Here is a 13,436-nt window from a genome sequence, read left to right on the forward strand (position 1 = left end):
AGCACTACGCGGTCTGCACAAAGTGGTCCTAAGGACACTGAAGGACGATGACAGTGGCAGAACTAGTTCAAAGTATTTATCAGTACTCATCACTCGCTGGTGTTTTAGGAAGTATCAGTAACTGATACTGACACAGCAGAGATTGTGAATAGCTCAGAAGCTTCAAAGCAATGGCACTTATGTAAAAAATAGATCATAATAATAAACCCTGTTCTAATTATTCATTCTGTCTGCTGATGGTCAACTTTACTTTCTGTGTTAAATAATGCTATAACCAATGTTGCATAAAAACTCGTTGAACATTCAACATAAGTAAAAAGGTATCATTATTTTTAGAATGAATAGGCATACATTTTAACAGAAAGCTGAGAAAAAGGGAAGTTTTACCTTTAAGTTTAGGTGTGGTAAAGCAAAGAATTCTTGAAAGAAAAACACTCATTTTGGTCTGGAAGAACATAGTGAATGGGACTTAGCAGCAGAGAGGTCAGCATGGTTTCCTGATTTCAGTATATGCGCAGTTCTTGTGTGGTCTTTCAGAACTGTATCCTGACTTCTTTGAAGCCAACAGTAATGCCCTTCAACATATGTTAAACTGTAGAGGAGTTCACTAACTCAGCAAGATTTTTCTTTTCAACAGGGATTGGCTTGTAAGGGATGTGAAGGTTGGGGCAGCTTGGGATCTAGTGATCATGAAATGGCGGAGTTCAGGATCATGAGTAGAAGAAGTAAGGCAAAAAGTAGGATTGCTAACCAGGACTTTTGGAGGGCCAACATTGACCTTTTTCAGGACCTACTTGGAGGTATCCCATGTGCTAGAGTGCTAGAAGGTGAGGGGGCCCATGAGAGCTGGTCAGCACTTCTTCCACCCTCAAGATTGGTGCATCCCTAAGAGAACGAAATTGGAGAATAGAGACAGGAGACCTGTGTGGATGAGCAGGGAGCTCATAGGTGAAATCAAAGGGAAAAAGAAGATTATGAAGTGTGGAAAAAGGGCCTGTCCTTTTGGGAGGAGTAGAGGAGTGTCATCAGGGCCTGCAGGGATGTGACAAGGAAGGCTACAGCTCAGCTAAAGCTTAAGCTGGCAAAGGAGATAAAGGATAGTAAGAAGTTTTTTTTTACAGTACGTTAACAGTAAAAGGAAGACTAGGGATAATGTGGGTCCCCTGCTGGACGAGGGAGGTATCCTGGTAATGGGGAATGCTGAGAAGGCAGAGATGCTGAATGCCTTCTTTGCTTCTGTCTTCACTTCAAAAATTCCCCCTCAGAGAACTAGGCGCTGGAGGGAAGAGAGTCTGGGATATGGATCTTTGACAGGTCTCAGAGAACAGAAGAGGTGCCTGAAGACTGGAGGGTAGCCAAGACCCCTCCAGTCTTCGAAAAGGGCAAGAAGGAGGATCCAGGAAACTACAGGCCAGTCAGTCTCACATCTGTCCCTGTAATGGTGATGGAACAGCTTGTTTTGGATGCCACCTCCAGGCAATTGGAAGAGAAGGTCATCAGGAATCATTCAGCATGGGTTCACCAAAGGAAAATTGTGCTTGGCCAACCTCATAACCTCCTATGATGGCAGCACCAGCTGGGTAGATGGATGAGTGGATGTCATCTATCTTGACTTCAGCAAGACTTTTGATACTGCCTCCTGCAACATCCTGATAATGAAGCTGAGAAAGTGTGGGATAAATGAGTGGACTGTGAGGTAGGTTGAAAACTGACTGACTGGCAGAGCTCAGAGCATAGCGATTGCTAGCACACAGTCCAGTTGGAGACCTTGACTAGTGATGTTCCCCAGGTGGAGGTGCTGGGTTCAGCCTTGTTCAACATCTTCATCAACATCATTGAAGAAGGAATAGAGTCCACCCTCAGAAAGTATGCCAATGATACAAATCTGAGAGGAATGGTTGACGCAGCAGAAGGCTGTGCTGCCATTCAGCAAGACCTGGACAGGCTGGAGAGCTGGGCAGTCAGAAACCAGATGAGGTTTAACAAAAGCAAGTGTAGAGTCTTGCATGTGGGAAAGAATAGCCACAAGTATCAGTACATGATGGGGGATGAGCTGCTGGAGAGGAGCTCTGCAGAGAAGGACCTGTGTGTCCTGGTGGATGACAGGTTGACCATGAGCCAGCAGTGTACGCTGGTGGCCAAGAAGGCCAATGGGATCCCGGGGTGCATTAAAAGGAGTATGGCAAGCAGGTCAAGAGAGGTGATTCTTCCCCTCTACTCTGCCCTGGCAAGGCCTCACCTGGAGTACTGTGTCCATTTCTGGACTCCGTGGTACAAAAAAGACAGGGATATCCTGGAAAGAGTCCAGTTAAGGGCCACAAAGATCATAAGAGGCCTGGAGTGTCTTCCCTATGAGGAAAGGCTGAGCAAACTGGGTCTGTTCAACCTTAAGAAAAGAATACTCAGAGGTGATCTTATTAATGTTTATAAATCTCTTAAGTGAGGGACTCAAAGGGATGTAGCCAACCTCTTTTCAGCAATGTGTGACAGGACAGGATGAGGGGAAACAGACATAAACTTGAGAATAGGAGGTTATGTACCAGTATGTGTAAGAACTTCACAGTGAGGGTGACGGAGCACTGGCACAGGCTGCCCAGGTAGGTTGTGGATTCTCCTTCTCTGGAGATAATCAAGACCTGCCTGGACACCTACCTATGCAGCCTGCTCTAGGGAGCCTACTTTGCTGTGTTGGGTTGGACTCGATGATTCTTCCTTACATCCTTTCTACATCTCCACTATCCTCTAGAAACCATTTCTCCCCATCACAGAATGACCCTGCTAAAGAATCCATCCCCTTTTTTTCTCATAGCCCATATGCTTAGTGACTATAGATGAAGATAAAAGCAAGCTGTTCGTGTGAGATACAACAAATGGTGTTCCAGCACTTCACAATGATGGCAGTTCCTTTTGGACTGATTTGCATGAATATGCATAGAAGTTTCTTTCCTACTGTTTGGGATGGACTCTAGAGACAACACGAAAAATTCTCTTGATTTTTCTACTTCATGCTTTGATAAATAAACCTGTCCAAAACTGTTTTTGAAATGCAGTTTGACTGGAACAATGTGTTCTGCCACATAGGCAATGTATATAAAACAGATCACTAAGAGTGAGAAAATGAGCCAAAGGAGCCTGTAACCTTTTCCATCCCCCAACTAATGTCCAGCACCTAGGGCCAGTCACTTTTTTTATGTAGTAAGTTCCAAATATGATGCCCCAAATCATGAAAAAGAGGTGCTGTTTGTTTGCTGTCACATGCTAACAGGCACTGGATCCAGATATTATGCACTGAGTCATTTCATTTTACCGAAAACTCACAGAGGCTGATAATTCCTGCAGAGAAGTAGCATCACATAGAATAGAAACTACTTGAGGCAAAATGCCTATTGGGATTGCAATGGCTTTTCGTTTTATTCAAATAGCACTCAAAATTTACAGAAGAAAGCAAGTGAGCTGCTTCCATAAAGATAAACATGTTTTAAAGAGCACATGATGTAAAGGACAAAGCAGATTAAGACACCTGGCTCTTAGCAGTATTCTCACTGAATGGACTGATACATAGAGGACAAATAAGAAACAAACAAAATCATCTTCTTGATTTTCAGCATGAACAAATACCTCTTTCTTTTCAAGAATGGGAACAAATGATAGTAATTAAAACCCTGCTCATATGCTAAATACTGATCATGAAATGTTCAACTACTGTAGATTCTGGCACTATTTTTTTTCTTTTTGCTACAAAAATTCAGTACAAATGTACTCGTGACGTCTAAAAAATTTCTTTGTATTTTCTTGTGAAGTATAATTCCATTAAAGCCTAGCATATCTTGTCATTCTGTCAGATCTACTGCATATACTGAAGTGCATTCCAGTATCATAACACAAAAATAATAATTTGATACTGTAGAAGTACCTAGGCAGTTCCTTTGGGGGAAAACAAACAAATAAAACATAAAGAAGAGGGAAAAATGCAGAACAACCCTGAGGACAAAGGAAATGGGCACAGAAAGCCTACCAATGGTTCTTATACCATTACAGTTCTCACTTTCCAGCCCACAGTGGATGATTGCTTCTGCTCCATATCTTCTGGCAGTGTATCATCCCCTGTCTGGTCCATTTGCCTTCACTCTGCTGACAAAAGTAAAGCAATTTTAGTTAGAAATTAAAAGATGTGAAAGCAGGGAAAAGACAGATGGGGAAATACAAACAGCCAAAAGTAAGTCAGCCCCTTACTTGCCAGTGGCCTGTGAGGTAACAGTGATGCTTCTGTGTCATGCACAATGGTACTCTGCCTACCAGTTTAAACCTCACAAAGGTCAGCATTTCTCATGGTATCTGCAAGGTGACTTCTAGGCCAAGGAACTTCCACACCAAACCCGCCCTGAAGCATCATATTTTCTTTATCCCTGTTCCCCGCATTGGCTGAGCTACTCCAGGTTCACGTCCTTCTCAATTAGCCTGCCATGCATCATCCCATCCAGAAGGTAAATTTCCCACCCCCTTTGTTTCCCTTTTTAATGCATACTTTGTAATCTGGGTTTTGAATCATAAGAATATTGCGAGAACAACTTGAGCAGGTACAAGCTGAAGGACAGGAGGCTTGTGTAAATGCAAGCCCAAGAACAAAATGCAGAGGCCCCAAAACTTGTTGTCAAGTGGAGATAAAGTAGAATAGATGTCCTGTTTTTGAAGATAAAAGGGCAAAACAGACGCCTCAGCTCAATACAACATCAGTGGGAACCAGTTCAGGCTACCCCCCCTTAAAGGTTGGAAATTTACAGCAAAAATGACTCTTAGCTTTAATCCCATGGCCACCAGAGATGTCAATCATTTCTTGGAATGTCTGTCCATGTCCTTGGAATGTAATGAGTATGCACGTGCTAAGCCTTTAAATATGTAGTCATTTCTCTCTTCAGTGTGCATGTTTGGTGAGCAATGCCCATGCACCCAGCACAGGGAATACCTGCTTGACATAACTCATTGACGTGTCAAGTGACTTGCTCTGTTTTCTTGGCTTCATTTCAGAGGTTGTTTTCTTTGCTCAACTAGAACCATCTTTGTACCTAGTAAAGTCAACCACTCCTTGTTCTGTCTAGCAAACCAGATTTACATGCAGGTGCTAAGCCAGCATCTCCTGCTGTAGTCTTGCAAGCTAAGTTTATTTAACCAGATACTTGTCACTGAAACTCTTCTCCTCAGCTTTTTATTCATCTTATTTTGCAGAGACCCTCTTTTTGTTTGTTCTACCCAATTTTTATTTTAACAGACACCTTCTCTTTCACTGCTGTGAAAAAAAAAACCAAACAAATGCTGTTTTTCTGCCTGCTTCACTCACTTCCCTCCTCCTGCCCTAAAGGCCACTTTGTGGAGTTAGGACAGTGGTGGGTTGTAGACTTTCATCCCACAGCAGGTGATCAATCGTAGGTGAGCTTCTTCAGGTAATAGAGCTGGGGGTGTCAGCTGAGCCGGGACAAAAATACTACCTTCACATTTCTGGAGAAAGATAACCAATGTAAAAAAGCTTGCTGGCAACCTAAATGCTCTGTTCTGTGCTACTCTTCACATCAGGAGGTCTTATCTGCTTACCTGCACCCATACCTGTATCCTTCAGAAAAAGACAGGAAAAACATAACAGAATACAAAGAAGGGTGAACTACTCAACAGCCGTTTCCATCAATATCAGCAAAAGTACTCCAAGAAATAAAAGAGGAAACAGAACATGGGAACCAGGCAGAGGCAAGTCTCGTCTTGAATGAACTGTAATGGCAGTAAACTTACTGCCACCCTGTGGCAGCTGCTGTTTCCATGAACTAGAGCTGTTCAGCTTATGAAAAGCAGGGGTTAGGACACTGCAGTGCCAATTCCTGCTGAAAACAATTACAGTGAATGTCACCCAAACCCGAATGCTTGAGGAGCTCTGCTAAGTCCTTGCATCTTAGCTTACCTTCACAAAGCAGCATTCCTTACATATCTTAAAGGAACAAGAAAAGCAAAAGGTGAAAGTTCTCACTGTGTGGCTTTTCAGCTTTATCTATAAACTCTGTGTTTACAGGTAAAGAGCTAGTCATGCTGAAAAATTTTTCAAGTAATCTTTTCAGAGCTACTCTGGGACAAATATACAGATATGTACTTTGCCACATGAGACAACTACCATCTCCTGTGATGAGAAACTGCAGAACTTTAGCATGATAAAAGAATTATCTGGTTAATGCTAAAACAAAACAGCATTAGGACCAAAGTGCTATAGGTAGGGAATTTTTCCACTGGTGAAGAAGCTGATTCAAGTAAATGGGGAGAGTAATAATTACAGTAAGAAACACAGAACAGAAACAGATAGGATTCAACACACATAGAACAATAATTATTTGACAGTCCTGTCTCCCCTATCTTTCTTTTTTAGTTCAAATTCATTTTGTGCCATCATCTGTTGCCAGAATGGCGTGTTTAGGAAAACTACTTAAACAGCTAAGTACACAAGTTGTCCTCCTTGAGGCATCCAAAGTGAGCTACAAAAAGGAGTGGATCAGGGGTGACTTGTTGTTGTGAAGGAAGTTTTGTTCTGTTTGTTTTTCTTTGTTTTGCTTTAGGGTTTTGCTTTTTCCCCCCCCAACATTCTGTAAGAACTCCAACAAAAGGACAGTTGCTGCATTTACAGCCTTCTGGCTGTATGAAAGATTTGTTTTTTTCCTCTCCAGCATTATGAATACACAGCTGTACCAACAATCACCATCATTTTCTCAGAATTCGTTAGTATTTCTTAGAATTACTAATTCAGGTAAGATTAGCACTGTAACTATTTCTTAGTCCAGGCATACAAGCCTAATTCCCTACCATGCCCTCTGCCCCGCATTTATTATTGTAAATACAGTCATTTCAAGAGAGAAATCTTTCACATTTACCAACAGTCAATATTTATTATTATAACTCAGAACTTCACATACAGTATTGCACAAAATGTGTATCAGTTGACAAAACCACATGCCTATACAACAGTAAATAGAACTTAAGCAGAAGCTTACTTTAACAGACTGTGCGTTGTGTGTCAGTAAATCAATACGTTATAGAAGATTATTTCTTGAGAGTGTGAAAATGCAAACATCCATTCAAGGCATATACACAAAACACATGGAAAAGATTGCTATGTGTGCACAGGTCCAAAAAGATCCCCAAAACCAAATGCACACTGAAGCAAGTGAAATGAGTGAAGTCAAAGCACTCAGCAAACACCAGTGCTACTACATTCATAGTCTCATCTGCTAGCAAGGAGCATAGAAACACAATCTGAAGAAATGCCCTTAGCTTGGAGCTTTACACATACTTTCACATTAAGTGGATTTTTGTTTGGCAAGATGAAAGGGCTTACAGCACTATAAATTCACCTAACAAGTGTTATACCAGTTACTCCTGAATTACTGTAGAAAATAATAAAGTAACTGCATATAATAGCTGACTTTTGAAGAAAAAAGTGTTTTACATCAAAAAGTGACAACTAGAATTCAAACACCTGATATTAACCTATAGTTCTGGAAATTCTGGCCTTCTGTTCCTATGCAGTATATACCAAGAATGATTTAAGCTTTTCATTTTTATTCTTGCCTCTACATCTTTTCTCAAGCCAGACCTAACTGGCTGCAATTCTACACCTTTAGCATGCTGCTATTGCCAGACTGTTCACAGGCAAGTGTATATGATGCTAAGAGCCTAGTTCGCAGCATCTCCTACTTTCTATTTACCCTTTTGACTAAGTATTCAGCTTAGCTTCCCAGATTAACAACTTACTGTCTTGTCTACACAAGGGAGTAGCTTAGCTGCACAGTGTCTTCTTTAGACAATCAGGGAAATTAGAGATAAAAGGATGGAAGTGTATTTTCCTCCTTTCAGCTCTGGGAAGGCCTGGAGAAACACTTAAAACTTCTGCCTGATTTCCAGTGAAAGACCATCAGCTCAAAAAACACTGCCTTAAAAAGGGAATAATCTCATTAGGAGAAAGTAAGCTTAAACTCCAGAGGACAAAAAAAAAAATTCTATATACATATATTTAATTACTGACAACTCTTTTTAAAAATTATTCAATAAAAGGTTATTTTTTTTTAAATGAACAGTTTTCTGTTACTAAATTAACCTTTGGTTAGCCGTTACACAGAAGTTACTGTAATCCTTTAAAAAGAAAAATCTTAGTGCTACACAGCTACTAAGCAGAGTTCAACTTCTAACAGAATGAGTAGCACACATGGTTAAAAAAAGAACAAAAAACTTTTCTTCCCCCCAAGAAAGCTGCTTATGGCTTTGGCAGACAGATAGCATAATGAGAACACAAACACATTCTGTGAACACAATCAAAATTATGAGAAGTTTTATCACCTTTGCATTAAGAACAGATAAACAGAAATGCGAGGAACACGGCCTGTATCCTGCTTTATCACTTCAGTACCTGATTATTTTTTATGTTTTTGAAAAACAGTCACTGATTACAACAATTGAACAGGATTAAAATTCGGTTAGCACATTTTTATACATTTCTACCAGCAGTGCTGCAACAGCCTACCACTACAATTCACATGCAAACTTCTTTTTGGACTTCTCTGGACTTAGAGGAAAGTGGGTAACCAGAAAACCTACACATAAAAACATGAAACTATCAGAAATCTAAGAAAAGAAAGTAAGCGTTTACATAATCCGTGGATTTAGAAGCTGAAGACCATATGTCTGTGTATACAAAAGAACACCTACAAATGATGATTTTTTTTTTTCCTCCCCTAAATCAAACCAGAATATACAGTCAATATCCTTTTGCAAATTGCATCTATTTTGGACAGGAAATGAGTGGACAAAGAAAACTGCAAAGGAAAAGAACAGTTCAGTTTTATTTCCTTGCCATGTAAAAGTACAGTGACGTTACGAAAGCACTTAACTGCTCTTACCTGTTGGATTCCATCTCATCACAAGTTACAGCATAACATGCATCACTGCTGGAATTTAACACACAATTTACATACTCATCATGACTTTATTTTCCTTAGAGGTGTCCAGACTTTACACATCCTAGAACCTGTACAAAATTGACCTGCTTCTGAAAGCCAAATAGCAAGTATTTTGAGTTGTTTAAAGTCAAAAGAAGTAGTCCTGAGATTTCAGATGTTAAAGCTTTCACCGCAGCCACACGTTCCTTTAATGTTTGGATTATTGAAGACAAATTCACTGGACAATTTATCTTCTACATAGTCCATTTCAGTTCCTAGCAGTGTCAGCTGTGCTTTCTTCTCAATAAACACTCTAACCCCTTGAAGGCAACAAAGAAAAACAAGTTTATGTAGAGCAAAATAATTTACCATTTAGTTTCAAATAAAAGAAACATTTAGCTTTAACAATAATAAAAACCTGGAAGCAAAAGCTGAAGACCACTAATACAACTTTTTTTTCCTCAACTAACCCATGACAATTTCAGTGCATTTTTTGTCCTAACATAAAATCCAAATAACAGTCTTAGTAGTAGTTCATCTTATGAATCAGAAAGGGATCTAGGGCATGCAAGGTGAAATCTTGATACAAAACTATGAGTAGAATGCTTCAGTTGTCTACAGCAGGAGATAACAGAAATAACTGGTGAAGTTGTACAGCAACTGTTAGAAAGCTGTTCTATTATCAGACAAAACTGAGATAAAACATATTGCTATAACAACACAAGTCTGCAGGCAACTAAGCTGAACTTAAACAGATTTTCAGGGCAAATCTGGATAGCAATTGACAAAGAGGGCTAAACCTAATGCAACATTTTATAGACCTGATCTATGAAGCTGTCACCTGCTGCCTTAAAGCCAGAAAATTCTGGCTGGCATCCAAAGCCAGCAGCTCAGTGAGTACAGAGCTATATAAAAGTCGAAGCCTTTAGTGGAAATCTGTCTAGAAGCAGCCAAACAAAACAGAAAGCAGAGACATCCGAAACGCTGCCTGTCTTTGGAGCTTCAACTCAGTCTCTTGACCGAGGGAAACAGAAACTGATTTTATATCCCTTAAGATCCAAACCAGAAAATGTGTTTTCAGCTCTATAAATGCACAGCAGCTCTGAGACAAGCATAAGAGATAATTCCAGAAGCAAGCTAAATTTGAAATCAAGAGGCACGTGCAGAATTACGCGTCAGTCTTGACCTCACACACTGCAGTTCAATTCAGTCATTTGCTGTTCCAAATAATTCGTTTTGTAAGAATGAAATGCATTAGTTGGTCATAGATATTTACAGCACAGCTGGAAGATGGCTCTACCTAGCAGCATACTAATAAGGAAATAATTGTGATATTCCATTCTTATTTGTATCCCCTACTTCTCTGCCAGATTTATTTTTTTGAATATAAGTACAAGAGAAATCAGTAATTCTTAAATAAAAGAAAAACCAGAGGAATAATCTTAGAAACGTACTGAAAACAAACACTATTTTGATTCTGTGAAAATAGGGTATTTGACAAAAGAACCACAAAGAAACTCTTCTGAACACTGCTAAATGCTGTGGAACTTTCAGTATAACAGCACAACTCCTGTTATGGAGTGCTCAACAAAATTAACACACAGCACACTTAAACATCAGCCTATTTCAAAGTAATGCTTAATTAAAACTGTTCAGTAACAACCATTTATACCATTTAAAGATTAAATGCTTACACAGGCTAAAAACAAATTACAAAACAATGAAGCAGAAGACAAGTCAGAGAAGAATTTTCAGAAATGAAATCCTTATTTTGTCAAGCCTAGTTTTAGGAACCCTGATAAAGTATCCCTTTCTATATGAATTTTTTTTCCCCTCTAAATATCCAAGATCAACAACTTCCAAAAACACAAACAACTGGCTTTACTAATTCTGTGCAGTAGCCTCTGAACTACAGATTGCAAAGCTGCAGGTTTCAGCTGGTAACTTCAATGCAGAAAATAATGCAACAGTAATTCCAGTATTGGAAAGCTAGGACTTACTACTGAGAACAATTTCTAACCCGCCTTTCTAGCTGCATAAGATTGCTCTACTGCAGAAGACACTCACCATCTTGAACTACTTCTTCATCAGAGTCTCCTTTAGACTTTGTATATTCTAATGTATAAGAAAGTCCATTGCATCCCCTTGTACGAACACCTACTTTCACTCCTACCTGAAAAAAAAAAAAAACAAACATACATTACTTTTTTTTTTTTAAGTAGGCAGAATAACAAAATAATGAAAAGCCAGTACTAGAACAGAAGTGAACTAGCTTAGTGGACTTTTTTCCTTTTACAGAATTGATTATTGAGGTAACGGTTAGCATCAGATATTTGCAACTTTAGACCTAGCTCTAAAATATGCTTAAAAAGAAGATCTGTAGTGATAATAAACTACTGGTACTTCTGTAAGTGCCCAGTCTCATAAAACAGTAACATCACAAAACGTTGTGACTTTCTATTTAATCTTTATTCAGATGGCAATTCAGGCACTATTTTAATTATAATTAATTATGAAGCTGTGAGGGCAGGCCAAGGGCAGCTGCTAGATTTTTACACTATTTCTCTAATGACCATCAGAAAACTACTTCAATTCAAAGTTCTGAATGAATTTACTTTGATTTCTTCATTACTCCTGTTGCCTTTTGCCCACAAAACTCAAGTCCTTCCTTACACCACATGTATTTATTTACTATGTTAACCCATGTTAAACCCAACCTGGGCAGTATGATTGTAATCGTTCACAGCTTCCCACCACGACCTTCCTCGTTCAACAGAAAGACACCAGCCATTTAAGTGAGGAACTACGAAAAAGTACTATAGAAGTAGAAAACCATCCATGTACAACAATCTCTCAAAAATATTGCTTCCATTTTCAGCAAATCACTGTTTCATAATTTAATAGAAGTAAGCTGCACACCAATGTTAACGATGAAAGCCTATCAGAACATTGCCCACTGCCATCAAGTGGGACCTCAGACAAACTGTGTGATCTGCTCAGACTAAGCACCTCCCTGCAGGAAACTCTAGATACAATTCAGCACGCTGGAAAACAGGAACACCAATTATAACACATGGATGACTGCCCAGCTGAGATGTAGGCTTGGGGCTTCCTTAGAATCGTTTGTGTTTTGAACAAAAAGATGTACAGGAAGAAAAAGAAACAATGGGCACTGTACTGAAGTTACAAGAGAAATATTCCTCTTTAAATTGTACATGCTGTAAAGCAAAATAAAAACAGTGTTTATTTTTGCAGTGGTTAGAAAGCAGGACTGTGCTGTCCTCTGAGAAGCTCAGTTATTTGCTGAAATAGCGATTACTTACAAAAATGAACTTTTTGTCAAGTTTCCTAAGTACTGTATGTCTCCCAATTGACAAAAACCTGCTGAAGGCACTACAAGAAGTCACCACTATGCCACGTTCAAAGATTTCATTAAAATGTAACTTAATAGCTTGAAGCTCAAATTTCTTTCACGTTTTTTTGCCTCAGAAGTAACTGTACAGTGCCAGGCCACTACAGCAAGCTGCTTCCTGCATTTCACGCTATAAACAGTGTTTAATAGACATTCCCCTGCAAAAAAAAAAAGCCCCCTGCTGGGTGTTTACTTCTACGCGTTTACTTCTAGGTTAGCCAGCAGTGCCTTGTGGCTCCACTTACATGCTCAGGCTGATCTTTAAGAAGCTCTTTTATCTTCTGGACGGCTGACGGGGTCTGAAAAACAAGAACACATCGTTTCACGCCGGCCTGGGCCCGCACCCGAACCCTCGCTCGCCCTTTCGGCCCCAGAGGTCCAACGTCGCTCGGGATCGCCCCGCCCGCTGTCACCCCTCGGCCGCGGGCGCAGGCCCCGCCGCGCAGCCCGGCCCGGCTCCGACTGCGCTGACCGCGGACGCACGCGTGGTCCGAGCGCGGCACTGACCAGGGTGAGCGCGGCGCGAGTGGCCTGAATCTTCCTCTTGCTGACGGCGCGCACCGTGGCCCGCACCACCGACGATGCCATCACGCCGCTCCGCACCGTCCTCTGCCCTCTGCCATGGGCACCGCCGACGTCACCGCACGGCCCCGCCCCGCCCGACGCGCTTCCGCCGCCCGCGCCCATAGGGCGGCCGGCCGTGATGCGGTGGTCGTGTTCCGTGTGAGCGGAGATAAGCAGCCCGCGGGAACCGCCGCCGGAGGGTGGTGATACTGCGTGCTGAAGACGGGGATGGGCGTCTCTGCGTAGCCGTGGTCGCTAAGATTGGAAACGAGCACTCCTCCGGCTCTCTCAAGAGCCTGTTTGCTCCCGGGTAGTAGCAATAGCATGAGGGGGAATGAATTCTGGTTGCACCGGGAAAGTTTTAAGTTGGGTTTTTCTTTGGTGAGGTATTGGAGTGGGCTGCCCAGGAGGATGGCGGAGTCACTGTCCCTGGGGGTGTTTAAGAAACATGTATTGAGGGTATTGTGCTTTAAGCTTTACTTACTCATTGCTTTCCAGTT

At 40.9% G+C, this 13,436-nt stretch overlaps 1 protein-coding gene across 1 annotated transcript; it reads right to left on the reverse strand.

Annotated features, from left to right (window-relative positions):
* Window positions 1-8,485: 8,485 nt before the first annotated feature.
* ISCA1 (iron-sulfur cluster assembly 1) lies at window positions 8,486-13,035 on the reverse strand. The gene is made up of 4 exons (XM_065745528.1): window positions 12,880-13,035; window positions 12,618-12,671; window positions 11,028-11,133; window positions 8,486-9,280 (listed from the first exon to the last, which is right to left on the reverse strand). The coding sequence occupies exons 1-4, from the start codon at window positions 12,958-12,960 to the stop codon at window positions 9,132-9,134; spliced, it is 390 nt and encodes a 129-aa protein (XP_065601600.1). The 5' UTR covers window positions 12,961-13,035; the 3' UTR covers window positions 8,486-9,131.
* Window positions 13,036-13,436: the final 401 nt, after the last annotated feature.

This window comes from Cyrtonyx montezumae, unplaced genomic scaffold (genome assembly GCF_038088225.1).
Source record: "Cyrtonyx montezumae isolate F1298 unplaced genomic scaffold, pur_monq_1.0 scaffold_36, whole genome shotgun sequence".
In the NCBI taxonomy this organism is placed as follows: Eukaryota; Metazoa; Chordata; class Aves; order Galliformes; family Odontophoridae; genus Cyrtonyx; species Cyrtonyx montezumae.

Excerpts from the sequence above, each read along its gene's own strand:
- ISCA1 (XM_065745528.1), bottom strand. The coding sequence starts at position 12,960 with ATGGCATCGTCGGTGGTGCGGGCCACGGTGCGCGCCGTCAGCAAGAGG. Across the intron at positions 12,672-12,879 it reads CTCGCGCCGCGCTCACCCTG|ACCCCGTCAGCCGTCCAGAA; the intron begins GTCAGTGCCGCG and ends CTTGTTTTTCAG. Across the intron at positions 11,134-12,617 it reads TTAAAGATCAGCCTGAGCAT|GTAGGAGTGAAAGTAGGTGT; the intron begins GTAAGTGGAGCC and ends TTTTTTTTTCAG.